The 19,135-nt window shown below is 36.7% G+C and overlaps 2 protein-coding genes across 4 annotated transcripts in view; both read right to left on the bottom strand.

The window, feature by feature from the left end:
* Window positions 1-6,091, bottom strand: part of LOC109094537 (cAMP-specific 3',5'-cyclic phosphodiesterase 4D-like) — a 119,691-nt gene extending 113,600 nt beyond the window's left edge. Inside the window, exon 1 of the mRNA XM_042729597.1 lies at window positions 5,912-6,091. The gene's annotated coding sequence lies outside the window, so the exon portion shown is untranslated. The remainder of the gene's footprint in view (window positions 1-5,911) is intronic.
* A 4,818-nt stretch (window positions 6,092-10,909) lies between these two features.
* LOC109079531 (elongation of very long chain fatty acids protein 7-like) lies at window positions 10,910-19,078 on the bottom strand. 3 transcript variants are annotated; one of them, XM_019094684.2, is made up of 8 exons: window positions 18,877-19,078; window positions 15,426-15,508; window positions 14,384-14,574; window positions 13,523-13,603; window positions 13,186-13,242; window positions 12,670-12,775; window positions 12,450-12,586; window positions 10,910-12,337 (listed from the first exon to the last, which is right to left on the bottom strand). In XM_019094684.2, the coding sequence occupies exons 2-8, from the start codon at window positions 15,487-15,489 to the stop codon at window positions 12,110-12,112; spliced, it is 864 nt and encodes a 287-aa protein (XP_018950229.1). In that variant the 5' UTR covers window positions 15,490-15,508; window positions 18,877-19,078; the 3' UTR covers window positions 10,910-12,109. The 3 variants fall into 3 exon arrangements, with proteins under 3 accessions (XP_018950229.1, XP_042585523.1, XP_018950231.1); XM_042729589.1 differs by having other exon boundaries at window positions 18,922-19,071; XM_019094686.2 differs by lacking the exons at window positions 14,384-14,574; window positions 18,877-19,078.
* Between the last annotated feature and the right edge of the window lie 57 nt (window positions 19,079-19,135).

The following is a 19,135-nucleotide window of genomic DNA, read 5'->3' as shown; positions in this document are numbered from 1 at the left end:
GTTTTGCATGAAAAAGAAATTATACTGTTTTCAAAGGTATAGACTGTATTGTGCCACACACATACACAGAGCTGTGTCACTTTTCTCTTTACATTTAGGATAATCATTGCATGTATTTGACCTTGGAATCATTGTGTAAATTTCTTAAATTAGAGCTCCATAAATTATTCATGAGGCAGTACAAGCTCTGTCCTATTTGAGGTTGGCCAGTTCTACAAAGTCACTTGCTTTACAAAGTCACTTTCAATACAGCAAGAAAAACCAAACTGAATCTTTGACAGATGCTTCCTGCTCTGAATAATCTTAAAACCTGAAGTTGGCATTTCAAGAATTTCTTCTAGGCATCCTTGGTTTAAAAATAGGCATGTACATACATAATTTTATAACCGTAAAATGAGATTCCTAACTGTGAGGTATTTTAAAACCTAAAACATAATATAATATTTCCATTATAAGGGTGGGTGATTATTCATGCCAATGCATTATTATTTGGGTAGGCAAGTTTTTTGATGCAGGCGCAGTTCTGCTGATCTGAAGAAAAATATATATATATATTCACATCAGTGCATCAATGGCATCTTTCCATTGCACAAAAGATGGAATATAAATATAATATAGTGAGAAAAGGTTATTTAGATTATTCTAATGTTTCTTAGACAAAGAAAAAAACGGTTCTTTTTAAAACATAACCCAAAAATATTCCTTTAAGGTATCACCTATAAAATTGCCTTTTTTGGAAACTTTCTTTCTAAGAGTGTGATTCTTTAGCCTTGTTGTGCCCACAAACCAAACAGAGTAGAGAGGAAGGGGAAATGTGGCGAGTCAGCAGCCTCCCCCCCTGATAATCACCGTCACCCCGTCCTAAATCGCCGCCCTTCACCAGGCTCCCGATAGGAGTGGGTGTGGGAGAGAGGAGGGGCGCTGGACGAGTCAGGGCTGGCGGCGTGTGATGGGCACACCTGAAGGAAATGGAGCCTCATCACCGCCGCTGTTTAAAAGCCCAACGCGCCTCTCCTCGGGAGACCGGTCTCTTCCCCGTGCATGCACACTGGTGTCCTCGTGGGTCCAGGAAGGGTGCGTTGAGGGACTCCCGCGCCACCAGAGACGTGAGCTGCCGGACCCGCGGTCCGGTCGAAAACCGCACCCGTCTACACGGCCGTCGGGCCAGGATGCCGGGCCGTCCATCCCCTGCAAGCGCCCGCGGCCAGCGAGGAGGATGAAGCCGCTAGAAGAAGCCGCCGCCCCCTCGCGCCCCGGACCGAAGAGGGGAGCGCGTGCGGCCGCCGGACTCCGCCCCTTACCTGGGACCCTTCCTCCATGAACACTGCCAGACCCCCACGAACCCCGCAGCACGACGAGGACACCAGATTCCCTGTTGTTTTGGACACTCTTCCCCTTTTGGACACTTTATTCCCCCTTTTTTTTGTTTTTTTTCTGTTAAATAAAAACCTCTCCGAGGCCTGACGCCACGCCCACTGTGTCTGTCGTTGGCTCGTCCCATAAAACCAGGGATTCTTTAGCCTTGTTGTGCCCACAAACCAAACAGAGTAGAGAGGAAGGGGAAAAAATTGTTTTAAGTTCAAGCTGAAGCTGAAATCAACAGACTTAACACAAATATACAGAATGTGATAAGCTAAACTTGCAAAAATGAAAACAAACGACACACTAAAACAAAATTTGGAAAGAATGCTATAAACAGTCTTTTCTTACAGAGCATTTCCCTATTCATATTGTAAATAGCTGTGCAACATGAAATGTCTTAGGAAGGCAATGAAATGTCAAAGAAATGAATTTCCCCCAAATAATCTTCATAACCTGAAGTCTCCATCACCATCTAGTGGCTATATTGGTGCAGAATCAGTTCACTTCCCATATGTGTTTAGCTTACTGAACCTGCAGAAAAATAGTGACATAAAAAGACCTTATATTACTAATAATTAATTAATATATTATATACTGTACAATGTATTCACGAAACAATAAATGTGATTACAGCAGCACTATGTAACTTGTTCTGTTCTCAAAATGTTTATAATGAGAGAGTACATCATGAATTCATCTTCCAAACCGCGTTTTGTCTTATCCAGAATCACTACGGTACATTTATAATAAGTGCATATATTTGGACTATTGTAGCCTGGTCAGGTCGTCACCGCTGCGGAATAACACATACCTGCGTGAATCGCCATAGACATAACTTAGAGAAGTAGCTCCGGTTAGAATGTTCTCCCACGGGATGCGTGCAGTTCTGTTTATTAACCGCTAGAGCGCCAAAAGTTACATAGTGCTGCTTTAACAGAATGGAACATAAAGTATACTTCAGAACTTGTACTTGCAAATGTGAAATATTTCTGATCACCGTTTGATTTTCATCTAGAAATTTTAGTCACAAGACTACTACAACTCCCTTGACATTGTACTATTTACAGTGGAAAATACAGTGTTTTAGAAAGAGGGCCTCATGTCTCAGTAACTGCTGAAAATGTAAACTCTCTCTCAGACAATTATTTCCCCAGTCAAATATTTATGAGTGTCACAGGCTAAAATGGGCATATGTCAATTATCGTTTACAGAATATTTTCCATGGGAAGCACAACACAACCTTTTCTACATTCTTTTCAGCCAAAGTTTGCCAAAGAAATCCATCAAGCAACTTGCAGTTGATATGATCACGCAAAACCCACGGTGTCCTCTATAAAATAAATAATCTTTAATTCATGCATATGGCATGTTGTTGTATGGCAAGTTATTTTCCTTTTGCTTTCTGCAAGGAAGAATTATATTTGTATGCTTGGGAAATGTTTACACCGCAAAGGCAAAAGCCATGTCATGTCATACATGCAATTGCAAATCTAACGTATACAAAGATAACCATCAACAGGAAACCAGAGGGCTTCATATGCAGCATTTAGCACAGTATGGTCATATATATTAAACTTTGTTAATATATCAGCATTGCCATTACTAAATATTTAAATGTCAGTTACTCTCATGTTGCCTTTCCATCTGCATTTCTGCTGAGGTTATTGAACTTTTAACGTGTCATTAGAGAGTTTGGGGAAAATGGCTGCACTGTTTTCCTTTTGATGTCCTTCCAGAAATGGCTTTTCAACCTCTCCACACGGGATGCTAGATGAGGCATTTAAAACACAATCTTAAAATGGAAAATGAACATAGCCTTTTTTATTCCATATACTCCGTCGGGGGAGAAGAAAAGAAGATCAAGTCATGTTAAGGTGATCACAATAGAACAAGACGGCCTTGATGTATGCTGCTAATAGCAATCTGCCTAAGTTTTGCATGTTATGGATTGTCTGTTAACGAATGTAAATGTAAACACAATATGTATTTGTAAATATGATTAAGACGGAAAATGTACAAGATTTGAATCCTTGTCATTATGAGTTACACTGACACCTAGCTGTGTGGATGATGCATCATAAAAACATTTTTGCTTACCTATGCCATTTTTCTTCACTTAGCCATCCTAAATTTATTTAGTGAGTGAAATGTTTGATGAAAAGAGGGCTAAAGATAAAGAGTCGTATTGACTTGGCCAAGTGACTCAACCTGGAATATTCAAAATAAAACCACTTTAATTCTGCTACTAGTATTACTAGAGTCTTCATATTTTGTGAGTGGAGGATTTGAAACTTATAATAGTTCTATTCAATTTTGACGTCGTAAATAAAACAGATTTCTTTACTTTGTTTTATAAGAAAATATATTTCAGTCTTTTTACATCAAAATTCTAGTAACTTGTTTAAAATTATTTGTGAAATTTATAGCAAATATTTTAATATATGAACATTTTCAAGTGAGTGAAAATGGTTTCCTAGCTTTTTTTGAAGTGTATGAAAATACTGAGCGCATTTAACATAAAAAAGAACAACCTAGACTTGCCTAGATTGTCTGGCCTGGTATAGTTCATTCGTTCTTGTCGCCGCCTGAGGGTCCCTTATAGTTTCTACTCATGTTTCTCACACTGATTTAATGAATGAGGATTAGCCAGGTAGGTTCTGGTGTGGGCATATGTCCCCAAATAACAGTCACATGACGGAAAAAGCAAATGGTCAATTTTTGGCACTCTATCAGGAGTTTAGATTGACCTTTAAAGCATGAATTTATATAATAAGCATGTAACAACAGTGTGAACATGTGCTTGTCTCGAGTCACTGGATCATCGATTCTCAGACACGCCTGCACATCTTCCAACCATTTTTAATATATTTGAAATAAATTATACTACCTTAATTGTACCTAATGAGGGCTCTGAAACTGAGGGCAAAGGAGCAGGAAAAAATGTCTGTCACCAAGAGCAATCAAAACACAGCCAACTTTCCCCGTCCCTAATATTTCAGTGAACTACAAAGAGCAATTGGCATGGGAGAAGCTTACACAAAGATTTAAATGTTTAAAGCAGCAAAGGGCATCGGACAGCCAACTAAAGGTGAAGGTTTAAATTAAGTCTCTAGTTACATCCGCGCACACAAGCTTTTGAAGCATAACATTCACAATTTCTGAGAACAGCAGGGGTCTGCACCCCTTACACATTTTAAAGCCCATCGTTACAAGTAATTATTACCCAGCGTGGCTATAAATGCATTGATATTGTGCTTTAAAATGTCATAAGGAACTGATTAGGAGCGCAGATGTTTGAGAGGGGAAGGGTGGTGTCATCAATGACATCAGTAGCTGGCCTTCTTGACATCATATTTCATCACACACCCTTTTGAACGTTTTCTTGTTTCAGATTCAGCATTTTTGAACATCGTAAAAGCACACTGGATAGTTACATTTCCCATTATTAAAAAAATAAAATTCTTGTTTTGACATCTTGTCTATATTCAAGTACACAGTGTGACTTTTTTTTTTTTAAGTAGTTATTAGACTTACATATGGTCAAAAATAGGTATGAAATTGCTGATAAACTAGTGGGATTTTTCCAGATGTCAGAATATTTTTTACATATCTTGAATGAACCATTCATCAAGCTCAGGTTGCTTGGTGTATGATTTCTAGGATGTAACACAAAATTTATAACATGTTACGATGTGCAATAAATGTATACTTTTTAAAATAACTTGAGTAATCTACTTTAATTTATTTGGTACTGTGACATTTTAATGTATATTTTATTATTATTATTAGTCATAGTGGTATATTTATATTATACATATTATTTCTAATTTTTTTTGTTTTTTTATTTTACTCTTTTTGTGACTGGCATAAGAAGGATGAGGAGGAGATTTAGTATTATTGTTTGTAAAATGTAAAATGATAAAATACTGGGTGGAAAAAAGTTGTTCAAAAATCATTTGAATACAAAACTGCATCTCTCCGTACTCAAAAATAGTGAGTTCATAGTATGCAAAAATCATAACTCCATGTGACATGAAATCAGAATCACTGCCACACAGTCATGAGCTCGCTTTTACACATGACTTCATTTCATATGGGAAACACTGACATGTGGAAGGAAAACACAAGAGCAGTTACAATATCGTCAGTTGGACACGCGCCCTAATAAAGAAGCACATGTGGACCATAATGCCTCACTTTACTATGATTATGATACAATAAGACATTCCAGTTCACTGTGAGTGCAGGCTGCTTTGGGGTGCTCTATTAATAGATTAAAGCATCCAAAAGCCACCAAACATCTCTCTTCTAAAAGAAACCTTTGCATGCATTGCAACGATGAGTTAGCTGAACAGGTCAGGTGCCCAAAAGTCACCTTGCACCTGCCTCTCCTTTTCCACATGCCATAAAGCTCAAAAACCAGATGGACAGGGACAGCGGGAAAAGCATGAGAAGGCAGGCTTGTAGGGTACAGAAACATTCTCTCTATACCTTTGGAAGGTACATATAAAAGAAAAAGGGAGTGAATAAAGTGTGAATGGGAACTTACTCTTCTCCTGGGAGAAAGACAAAAGGAACGGAAGTGATAGATGCAATCCTCCAGAGACAGAGCCCGATAGTCACTGCGATACAGTCCAGCTGAAACAGAACAGAATGTCTAAGTCCCTTTTGCTTCCTGTGACACTGTGCCTTGTGCTGTGATGCTCTTTGGTTTAAGGACTGAAGAATATCAGAGTTCCCAGCCTCTCAGCCAATCAGAGCACTCAGCTTCCCCCCACCCCTCCCTAAAGTTTCTCCAGCATTAGCCAACAGAGACCGGAGAGATGTTTTTAAAAGCAGGGGCCACTGCAGCATCACAGCGGGATGCATATATGTCTAAAATTGTCAAGCACGAGAGCCAAAAGAGTGTTTGTGTCACCATGGGAATACTGCAATCAGCTGAGAGTTTTCTTTTGGAAATGAATCGCCAAAATTGGACGTCAGACATCAGTTGTCCTACTCACACTGTTTACCTCTGTGGTCCCTTTAGAGGCTGCAGTTCTCATTTCACATGTCCTCTGTCATGTTCATGTCCTCTGACTGGTCTCTGCATCGTTGTTAGTGCTCAGGAGAGAACGGGGCTAGGTGTCACACTTCATACTTCTGAAAAATGTAGAAGTCAGTTTTTAAATAACATACACCTTAAAGTCAAAGGCACAAACAAGCTATTGAACACTTCCAGCATTATGTGGAAAAAGGTGTTGTTAATTAAACTTAAACTGATTGTTTGTGACAACATGGCTTAACGGCAAAATAAAACAGTGAAGCTCTTATGAAACAAAATTATTCAAGAAAAACAGTGTGAAAAAGCAAGGTACAAAAAGGTTTGGGAAAATAATACTGAATTTAACATTTAAAAACTTGTTCTGTCCAGACGTTCATGAAAAATACCCTTGTCTTGAGCAAAAAAAAACTATACACTATTTCACAATATTTAGCAGCATGTTGAAAATTTCCCATGAAACTGCAAAAAGACCTCTCCACCAATCAGAGAATCGGAACAAATCGGAGCAAATCCTGAAATAGATAAATTAACAAATGCTTACTTTTAAAAAACAAAACACACAACCAACCTCTTAAAATTAATATTTAGCTATTGTTTAAAGTACACAGTCTTTTTTAAATTAAATTTATTCATTTTGCAAGATCTCCAAATACATTTTTTGCTTCAATTTATGCATTAGCTTGAAATTTTGTAAATTAGGTGATTGATTTGGTTCATTGCTTATAACTGTTTAACAAAGACTTTTTAAAATCTCCATATGAAAAGATAAACCAAAAAAAAAAAACAAAAACCAAGAATAAAAAAGAAAAAAAAACATCTATAAAATAAAAAATAAATAACCAGTCAATGCCACGATCAACCAATCAGAATCAAGTAATACAAAGTGCTGTGTAATAAAACATAAATAATAATAACAAATAATAAATAATGACACATTTATTATGGCGCTCATCTGCTCTATATCTTCATAGTCTAGTTATCGCTCGCCAGTAGTTTATGTTTTCAGGGTCTAGCCACCTTCAAGTGGGCAAGGGAAGCAAACAAATCATATTTTGTAAAAGATTACTCTTGGATATCTAGCTGTGCACTTTAAATAAACTCATTACTAACATTTTTGTGAGGCACTGTCTGAAGTTCCTAAGTGATATGTTTGTTATTGTTTACATAATGTTTGATGGGAAATTGAGTTATCGGGGAATTACATTCACGGACACGGCAAACGTCAATGGGATTTATAAATATTGTGAACACGGCACCGAGCTCTGTCTTTTTGAGTTATGTCTGTCATGATTTCCCATCTGCTCGAAATGTTTAGACACACACACCAAACACAAACCTATTGGACAAGTCCAGATGTTTGATCCTCATGTGATGTCAGAGCAATTAAAGTGTCAACAATACTTTATACACCTTGAAGGATACTTTATTCAAACATTTTGAAAGAAAAATATCACAATAACAAATTATCTATAGTAAAAACATCCTTGTGTTAAATCGAATGTGATTTTCATTTGAACAATATTAACATCAATTCTTTTAAATCCAAAGATTGATATTTTAGTCTATGACACTGCATAGTTTGGACCCTTGATGAATGAATGAGTTAGTTAGTTAGTTAGCTTGTTTGTTTGTTAGTAGCCTAGTATCTTTCCAGTATATCCATATTTTTAAGCTGCAGCTGCAATGAAAGCATTATTATGAGCCTGTTATTTGTTAGAACACCTGGGCCCTTATTCTTCAACAAGACGCGTTAAGGTCTTTAAACACGCAACCGATATTTTATTCGTAATATGCAGTCTTCATCAATACTTAGCCTAGTAATGGGAAAAACGAACCTTTTTGGCGCATCGAATGAACTGAACCAATGGCTTCTCAAAATGATTCACTGTTTAGAAGTGCTTGAAACACCACATGCTGGTGAAGCCTGCTGGTCAAAACTGTGTGAATGCAACAAAAACTCAGACCAAAATATGCATAAAGTTGTTTTACAAATATATTTCAAGCAATTCGCAATCAAATACCTTAAAATATGAAGTGTCTGTATAATTTTTGTAATTTTATTAAATTGCAGGGCTTGTTTTGTTTGTTTTATGGAGGCCTTGTCTAACCATGCCAATAAGAGACCATAAACCACTATTCTTTTTAATTACACAAATGGCTCATTAAAATGTATGTGTAAATGAAAAAAAACAGCTTATCCGAGATCAGGTAAAAACCATAGATAGACACTTGTTTAATGGTTCGCTGCAACTCATTGACAAGTTCACAAAGATCACGACAAATCAAGTGACTTTGGCAGTTTGATATGCGCTCTGAACCACTAGTTCGGAACAAAATGATTCACATATAGGTTTTGAAGCTTCACGAAACAGTAGGCTACTTACAAAGGGCCCATCACTAACTCTGCTTTCAATGGCTCAGAGTTTTTAACCTATACATGTATGTAAGACCAAACACATACATAAAATGTTTTCCTTTTAAGCCACTACAGTGGCCTTTATTAGATTAACCGTTCAGCTAAAAACAAAATCAAAACTACAAGCAAAAACGGAAGAAACAAAAAACACTCACCTGGAAAGGAGCTTAATTTGACTTTAATAGACACCTTGGCTTGTTTGTGTTTCACAGATTTGGATAGTTCTAGGGAAAATCATGGAGACATATTCCTTGAGAAACACCAAATGGCTTATGAATCAAATACAGATGGGACATTTATGCAAAGTCAAGACATTTGTAATCTTTGTAAGGGGAAATTTGAACACCAAAGAAGCTCGGAGGGCATGAAATATCCCCCAAGAGCAAGCACATCTGTATACATTTTAATGAGACGCTCATTCAAAATCCCTCCATGCAGACAACCTCTAGATCACTGGTTTATATATGCACCACAGAGGTTTACAACTACAAGTAGTGACATTAACAACCATCACCTTGCACAGAATATAAACAAACATTTCCTAAATACATTTTTGTATACCAAAACTGCATCTGTTGATTCAGTAACGATCATGCAGCTGTGCAGTCCATGTAAGGAGTGTTGGATCACCATCAGTAAACAATTTTTACCACATCTGTTTGACATAATCCTTCAGTCAACAACATTCTTGGCGGTTATAAAAACTGGTTTGTCTTTATTTGTCTAACTAAATGCACATCCATGTCACTCAGTCCACATGATGATGTCTAAACTGTTAAATTCATGTAAATGATACTAAAGTCTAGTAGAGTCTCATTAAATGGAACAAAATATCTAAATGCAGCCGATTTTTTTTTTTTTAAATCACAGTTTGATGAAGTGGGCTGTGCAGCATTTAGTGTGTTAATTAGTGCATTTAATTTTCCCTGCTGTGTTTGAGTAATTTTTTATTAATTCTATGGTGACATTGAAGGGGGTTTTACATTGCAAATTAATCAAATTAGGAGATCCCACCTCAAAATGACAAGGTGTAGAAGAAAAAGGCAGGTCTAACAAACAAATGTGAGCATTATTCATGGCACTCCAGATTTCTTCTGACCTGCTAGTTCACACATTCTGAGAACCGTGACCTACTTCTAACTGCTAGACCAAAATTACCCATGAAGCACCAGTGAAAAATGCTTTAAGGAGAATTCTGTTATCCTGTTTTATGTGAGCGGGAGGCAGTCACTCAAATGTATTTGTTCTACTACAAAAACCTCTCTAAAAATATCACTTACCATGCTTAAATTTTCCATTGCTCAAGGAAGCAGATTTACAAGCTTGGGGAAAATACTGTATTTTAGATTTTACACCATCTTAACACAGACATTATAAACATGTACTTTTTTACTAAATAAAAACCATACCCAGAAATTAAAGGAGTGCTCCACCCAAAAATGAAAATTTCTTGAAAATCGACCCTGCCTCAAACCACCCAAGATGTAGATTGTTTCTTCATTGGAACATATTTGGAGAAACTTAGCATTACATCACTTGATCATTAAATGAGAGTCCAAACTGCTGATAAAAACCATCACAATCTACATGACTCCAGTCAATCAATCAAAGGCTTCTAAAGTGAAAAGCTGTGTGTTTGTAATAAACAAATCCATCAAGGCGTTTAACTTTAAACTATCACTTCTGGCTAAAATACCAGGCGTCATCCATAATAAGTGACATCCAGTGAAAAAGTCCATTACTTGTTGTCTTATCATATTTGTTTTCACTTGTAAACAGTGCATATTTCTCTCCTGATTCAGACAAGCTGACTTTTCACTGGAAAAAGCAATATTATGGATAGAGGACTTTTATTTTTAGCTTAGTACTTTAGCTTTTTTAACAAACACACAGCTTTTACCTTAAGACATTAAATGATGGCCTGGAGCCATGTGAATTACTTGTGGATTATTGTGACGTTTTTGGATGGCCTGAAGTTAAGTAAGTTTTAAGCATATTTTCATTTTTGGGTGAACTATTCCTTTAAGGTTTCCAAAATTAGAGTTTCATATCATAATTAAAAAAATGAAGAAAATATGCAACCGCAATACACAACCAAATTCATTTAGGTTTATTGTGTGTTTTTTTTTTAAAATATACAATATATTTCCCAGACCTTTTTACCCCTTGACTGTTACTACGTTTTTCTCCAAATGGGGGAGCTGTGCTCTCATGGTGAGGACACAGATACTAGAAAAATTAGATCCAAGTGGGTAATCTTGCATCTACATTTAAAACAAACACAACCCTCAAAGGAGACATACAACAGACTACTATTTACATAAAGATAAACTAATACTATAAATTATGTGCTGAGGTTTTGATTGATTTAGCTCACTTCTTGGGGCAAATGCCCCAAAGTATAGCCAGTCCATTAGAAAATGCAGTTAAAAATTTAAATGAAAAAAAAAAAAAAAAAACAACAACAACAACAAAAAAAAAAACACCAACTTAAGTGAATACAGCCATTTTTTTTCTGTAAATATTAAGAAGTTAATTAACATAATACATTTCTGTGCTCCTGTCCCAGAAAAAAAACATCCCAAGACATTCATGACAACATGATATACAGTATATATATATAAAAAAAAGGTAACCAAATTCCTGTCCTTCTTCACCAATAGTGCAAGATGAGATCAATGCATCGGTTCCTTCAAAGACAGTTTCAGTACTGCTACCATTCACACAATGTCACATGTGAAGGGTGAAAGACAGACATAAATATGCATTACGGGGATAGCACCTAGTGTACGTGGTAGATCTTTCCAGACAATTCTGCTTTTTATGAGGAAAGAGGAGAAAAGGTTGCCAATACTTATTTCATCTTATTTACTGATATAGCCATAAACAGGGACATAAATATATAAACACACAACAAATGGTGTCTAAAATAGCAATAAAAATTATGTGAATGACATGAGTGAGGAGCTGGGAGGCTTCCGACTCTCTTGACTCACATCTTATTAAATAGAAAGGGTAAACCCATCAGTATGCAGAAAACGATGAGGAAAATGAGTAGAAACTGGAGCAGCCCACAAGGCAATGACCCAGAGTTCAACTCAAATGCCCAGCTGAGGTTAAAAGGCAAGATCCAGCCCAGACTGCAACACACAGTCTGTACAATAATGTTTTTCCCAGGGCATCAAGATAAATGTTATGGTGTACATATAAACAGTCTTATAAAAATGTAGCCAAAAGGTGGTTTTAGGTAGATTGTCACTGCTGATTGGTTAGTCAAACAGCACCAGTTATTCTTTCTTGTGGTGTATGTCGTTGTTCTGTTGCATGGTTGTGTTTTGCAGGCCTTTAGGAAGCCTTTTGCCTTTTGTGTATGCGTGGTACCAGAAGTTGAGGAAGAGGAGGAGGAAGATGATACCATACAGAGCAATGATGTAGATGAATACGGGGTACGAGTAGGGACAGTCTTTCATGAAGAAGTACTGGCTAATATGTAAGGTTATGATGACAAACTGGATCTGAGAAGAGAGAGTGCAAGCAAAAATAAAAGTGTGTCAAATCAGTCTAGCTGGTAGAATGAACAAAATAATAAACAACAGCATTATTTTTAAAACCACCTCTAATACATACAAGCTGTATTGAAGTCAAATGCTTCTTCCACCATAAAAACTTCTGGTATGTAGGGCCCAGAGCTGACAGTCCATAGTATGTATACATGATGACATGAACGATGCAGTTTAGAGGGGCGTGAAACGTCCCCAAACCACCTGCAACATCAAACAAACAGACATCTATAGGAAATTCATCTTTTATGTGTATTCATGCAATCGTAGAAGAGACAAATCTCTACCTGGAGAAAACCGGACTCCAAACCACCAAGTGAAAGGCATGATGGAATGATGGAAGACATGTAGGAAGGTCACCTGATTGTGCTTTTTTCTCAGCACAAAGAAAACCTGTCCAGAAGAGGCGGAGAAGACCCGGTGTTAACATTCATTTCGCGCGATCTGAGCACAAATACAGCACTAAATACTGTAGGTGTAAATAGGGTGTAAAACGGCTGCGACCCAGTCATTTAAGAGATATATTGTAATTTGAAGTTTCAGTGAAAATCATTTTCTGTTACTTACTGACAGATGAATCAAAATAATTTTCTGTGGTAACTGGTAACTCAGGTAAAAGACAATAAAGTGCTCTCTTCCATCTTTCCACCTAACCACTTAAAAGGAGTTTCGTCTGTGACTCACAATACCACTATTTTCTTCCATTTTTCAAAGATGTGACAGACAGCTAGATCCATCCTGCCTAACTGTAGCATTTTAGATGTAACAAAACCAAAGTAATAAATATGAAACACATTACTTACTGTGTCCAACAACTCAATAAACTTGGAGAAGAAATAGAGCCAGCAAGTCCATGCCATCTGGATACAGAGAAATGTAGATGAAGCACAGATGCCCAACAAACTATTAAATACAAAACCTGTTATTTAAACTATACCAAACTTGAATGAATCACTAAATTCATCAGATATATACAGATACAATGTATCACTCAGCAGTGAGTGGATTGCTTAGTCTGAATGGTCCTGTGTATCATTTAAGTCAAGTGAAATCAACCACATCCAAGCAAAACAACTAAACCTGGAGCCAGGTTACAAGCTTCTCATAAAGCAAGTAAGGCAAAATTTCTTCTGCTCTCACCCTCATGCCTTTTGGCGATCGAGAGTAGTCTACAAGTTCACAGCCGAATGAATACCCGGTTCCCCAGCCTGACATCACAAACTGCAGAAAAGAAATTCATCTTTGGTCATTTAATCTGGAAAATGAACAAAATGGTGCATTTACCAAAAAAAAAAAAACATAATGCAAGAAACCCATATTTACATTTATTACATTTTGATTTACACAGCATTTTTATCAGGCTCCTATATTTATGTTTAGTTATTTCACTGTAATTGCATAGAAAATTACTTATACATTGCCATTAGAATACATTTGCTGAACCTAAACATAGAAGCCTGATAAAAATGCTTATTTTAAATGAAAATTCATATGACACTAAAGAGGCTTTTGCATCTGAACTCTTCACATTAACTACATGCACCAACAAAGTGCAATTATGCTATGTGTAAGACTGGCATGTAAATGCACTTCATATACACATTTATGGGATATACACAATTTGTACGATTCTACACTACATTATGCACAATTAAACAGTGAAACCTCTGTTTAAAGATATTTACCCACCCTCACGACATACGTTCTTCTGTAAAAAAAAAACAACAACCTCATATTCTGCAGAATGTCTGTTTTTTTTCAATACAGTTAAAAACACAAGGATGAGTAAATTGTAATTTTTTAATCATCTGAAGCAGACACTAAATTCATTCCAGCCAATTACACATTAACTTAATGTGTGACCTGCATGAAACTAATAGTGAAATGATATACATAACTCAATGGAATCTAACAAAACACGTTCATAAAAACATGTCTTTGTAAACTCCCGAGCAAAACACAACAACAGGTTTGCCTGCTGGCAAACAGAAACAGATTTACCTCATGACACATGTAAACAGAATAAGCCACAACGCTGAAATTATAGATGACGAGGACCCTCTTCAGATCAAATGGTTTCCTGTTCTCCATTAACCTGGGCCCCAGTGACATCACAAAGTAGATGTAAAATGCAATAATAACTATTTGGGGCAGCGGCGAAGACATGAGCAGCCAGTCTTCTGACCTGGGGTCTGAAATCACATCATAAGAATATCTGCACTCCATGTAATGTCTCCATGCACAGTAACATCTATAGTAACTTGATAAGTTTGTGCATTAATCTATATTTGACACTGCTCTTGTTGTGCACCATAATTCTCTGAGATCAGTAAAATACAGTAATGAAATGATTACATTTCAACAATATTAGGAACTGAATCAGATGGGATCCACAAAGTAACCATTTGATTGCTGGGTGGACTAAGTTACCAAACACAAACTAGAGAGCAACAGTACCAGCCCACTTCTTCAGCAGCATTGGTTCTGGAAGTATTTAATATCCAATCTTGGATTTTTATCCAAGAGGTCTTAGTTAAATTGCGATAAGTGATGATTCATTTGTTAAAAACGATGGTGAAACATAAACCTATTGATTCAAAGATGTCAATTATGTATGAAAAAACAATTTATTTTACATTTATTGCAAAATAAGCTTATATATGCACAAATAAACAGTTTTATAAAGTGCACACACTCAATTATGTGGGTGGGTGCTAAAAGTTATTTCTCTGATTGATGGAGATTTCACGGGTAATGTAGTTTTTCACCTTTAAACATGATTATTTAAAAAATAAGATGAAATAATGTGACCTGATGGCTTTAACAAAAGCATATTACCATCAGTTAACAACTTCACAGACAGTACGTCTGTCTTTAATGCTTTTTAAGTTATAGTTTTAAAAAACTCTATTCCCCTACTGAGAAAATAATGCACTTTTTCTTTCCGCAACCTGACTTCCGCAACCTACGGGAGTTAATGAGGTTTGAATGTGTGCATTTGTACATTAATGTTTTGATTTTCTGATGTCAGAAACCTTCTTACCTGCATCTTCCATCCACTTGTCATATAGCTGTGCAACTGTGGATGTGAACTCACGGAATGCCATCACTGCCAATGGTTAGAGCCTAAGATCGCAAACACAAAGTGTATGTGTGATGGATGACTTATATTTAGAGCATTTAAAAGAAACTCATCCTAGTCAAGTCAAGTCTGACACAAATTTAGTCATTTAATTTAAATGCCACATTATTCAGACTGAATTCATAATTGACTAATCTTGAATTACACCTTCACAGTACTATTCCCTTCATGAAAGTGACAAACTGTGATGTAGAACCTAAATGCTCTAAAATAAAGCAGGAATGACTCGTGTATGGTGGCACCATGAAACGTTGTATTGTGGTAAGAAAGCAGCTGGGCCATCCTCCATCCTCTCCAGCAAACTCAGAGCTGAACAGGAGGGTGAGTGTTGGGATACAATGGTTAGCAGTCAGTGTACGTTCAGGACAGAACAGCCCATAAAACGGTGGGGGTAGATAAACGAAGACATGCAGAGTGCAGAGAACAATGTACAGTAACATACCAGAAAACAGCTGAACTCAGAAATGCATACAATGGACACACTTAGTTGTTCTCTACATTATACCATTACCAGAAAAGTGCGTTTCAAATGTCATTATTCTATAATGAACGTACATGTCTGTGACTTTAGGGGCAAAAAAAATTTTTTTTTAATTCCTTATAAAGACAAATAAGGGCTGGATCTCCAAAAAATACTTCCAAGATCTACAGTCATGGCCAAAAGTTTAGGCAGTGACATAAATTTTGTGTTTTGCAAAGTTTGCAGCTTCAGCTGTTGTGGTGTTCATTCACATTGCTTCTAGATTATTTCAATAATTGCTAAAAGCTTTATTGGCCAAAAAATGACTTCACTGTTTTTTGATCCTGACACAAAATGACCAGCTAACATTAACTGACTAATCATGTCAGCAGCACATGTGAAAGTGTGAATGAGTACTAGTCAGGTGAAATCACTATCATACTAATTAGATTGTAAGAGCAGACTGATTGCTATAAAAGAAGGGAAGAAGCGCTTCCAGTCATTGTGTTCTTGCAATGGTTACCTCCAAAGAAACATGTGCAGCCATCATTGTGGTGCATCAAAATGGCCTCACATGCAAGGAAATTGCTACAAAATATTGCACCTGAAATAACCATTTACCAGATCATCAAGAACTTGAAGGAGAGAGGTTTGACTGCAGTGAAGAAGTCTTCAGGACGTCCCAGAGTGTCCAGCAAGTGCCAGGACCATCTCCTCCTGAGGAGTCAGCTACGGAATCGTGTCACCAGCAGTGCAGAGCTAGCTCAGGAATGGCAGCATGTTGGTGTGAGAGCATCTTCATGCAGAGTGAGGACAAGACTTGAGGACAATGGTCTGGTGTCAAGAAGAGCAGCAAAGAAGCCACTTCTCTCCAAGAAAAACGTCAAGGACTGGCTGAAATTCTGCAGAAAGTACAAGAACTGGACAGCAGAAGACTGGTGCAAAGTTATTTTCTCTGATGAAGCTCCTTTCCGAGTGTTTGGGACATCCATGAGCAATTTGGTGATGATCCGTGCATTTTCCAGCATGATGGAGCACCATGTCACAAAGCAAGAGTGATAAAGAAGTGGCTCAAAGATCATTACATTGAAATTTTGGATCCATGGCCAGACAACCCCCGCCCGGATCTCAATCCCAAAGAGAACCTGTGGTCAGTCCTCAAAAGGCAAGTGGACAAGCAGAAGCCCACAAATTGTGATCAACTCCGAGAACTAATAAGGTAAGAATGGATCGCCATCAGTCAGGATTTGGCCCAGAAGCTAATATCCAGCATGCTAGAGCAAATTGCAGAGGTTATGAAGAACAAGGATTAACACTGTAAATAATGAATTAATTTTTTTTTTTTTTTTTATCCTTTAAAACGTATGATATGCTTATTGTTTTTCAGTATACCATAGAAACATGTGGGGAAAAACAATCTACAAACACTGAAGCAGCAACCTTTGCAAAACACAATTTGTCACTGCCAAAACTTTTGGCCATGACTGATCTATTTATAGCGAATATAATTTCCAGCAATTATTGCAAATTAAAAACCTAACACATTATTTGTATCTTTTTGCAACAAAAAAATAAATATTACATAAAAAATGTTGCATAAAACTGAACTGTTTTATAGGATTCCATGTTCCCTGGTATCCATGCATACAGTCCACACAAATAAAAATATCATTAAATATATGCTAAATAACAATTAAGCTGAATGGCCCTAAAAAAAAAATTAAAAAAAAAAAAAAAAAAACAACAACTGGGCAGCCATCCATTAATTTTGGCATTGTTCTAGTGAAGCATCAAACAAAGTGTTTGTTTTTTTTTGTTTGTTTTTTTTCACCCTTCAACACACACTTTAATGTTCAAAGAGAAACCAATCCAACGTGTTTCAGGGCATTCTGGTCCAATTATCTGGAGAGAGTTGCATGCCTAGATACTGTAATCTTTAATACAAGCTTCAACATGCCTGTTGCCATGAGACGGACAGGTTGCAGGTGTGAGAGGAGGACACTACCTTCCCTCCAAACAAGTGCATTTAACACTGGGCGCCAACAGCTTAACTGCAAAGGCCAATACTAATCAAAACCAAACATAATATCTGAAGTTTTATGATGTTTGAGTGTGGGAAATGCTCTGTTGGCTTAGAGTCTTTCCATAGTCATAGCCAGAATTCCTTATTGGTGAATCTTCAGCAATTAATAAATACAAAGGAAAATAAATAAAATGATCTACTTCATGAACAAGCTGATTTATGATGCCAGAAAAATTTAATACTGGGCATGCAAATGCATAAGTTCAATTCCAGTGCTGGATTCAGCTGAAATATAGTCTGGCTCTTAAAATCTGTGCATGTGTGTGTGAATATATTACACTATTTAATGACTCTAAATTTAAATAATAGTTGTGTAATAACAATTAAGAAAACGATAATTAAAATACTTTATCTGGACCTTGAGTGCACATAGGTGTATGTTACCTATAAGGTATAAACATATTTAAAACTAAAATATCAAAATACAACAAATAAACAAATACGTTTAAATATTAAAACATTAAATATTTAATAATTTATATATATTATATATATGTATGTACAGCCACGTGCTTTCTAGGTTATGCATAGGCTACATTATTTTTTTCTGCAAAAACTAAAATATAAACATATAAAAAGCCAATTGTGCTCTAATAAAGTAGCTCCCTGTAGTGACCATAAAAACAGTGTGATGTAAACGCTGTGAAATAAACATAGTTTACTAATTAAATGCCTCAAAATATTAAGCGGAAATAATGGAAATAACTCCAAGTGTTTTAACAGATAGAATTTCCCTTATTATTTCAAGAAATCAACATATCACATATGGACTTCACAGAAGAATGCAGGTGCGCATGCACCTGTCTTACCTTGACAAAACAAACAAAAGTTCAGATATGTATTTTCACGCACACCTCGAGGTCCTCCCGCTCTGCGTTTACCAGGACGCTCGTCTTCTGCCTCTCGGCCAGGTAAAGTAGTTTAAAAAGTAAAAGCTAATGGTTTGACAACAAGACCTCCATCAGTCACTCTTTAAGACGAAGAGTTCCGTCTTCACTGAGAGGAGCGGGCGGTGGGGGCGGAGACGTTCACCTGATTCCGAGACTGAGGGCTCTGATTGGTCGAATG

This window comes from Cyprinus carpio, chromosome B8, assembly GCF_018340385.1.
Source record: "Cyprinus carpio isolate SPL01 chromosome B8, ASM1834038v1, whole genome shotgun sequence".
Lineage (NCBI taxonomy): Eukaryota > Metazoa > Chordata > Actinopteri > Cypriniformes > Cyprinidae > Cyprinus > Cyprinus carpio.
Note: the sequence above shows the minus strand (reverse complement) of the source record. Positions and strands in the feature narration are given on the sequence as shown.

What these genes read in the sequence shown, in the direction of transcription:
- LOC109079531 (XM_019094684.2), bottom strand. Translation starts at nt 15,489, where the DNA reads ATGGCATTCCGTGAGTTCACATCCACAGTTGCACAGCTATATGACAAG. An exon ending in CAAGTGGATGGAAGATGCAG is followed by an intron (nt 14,575 to 15,425) that starts GTAAGAAGGTTT and finishes ATGTGATTTCAG; the next exon opens with ACCCCAGGTCAGAAGACTGG. An exon ending in TGGAGTCCGGTTTTCTCCAG is followed by an intron (nt 12,587 to 12,669) that starts GTAGAGATTTGT and finishes TTGATGTTGCAG; the next exon opens with GTGGTTTGGGGACGTTTCAC.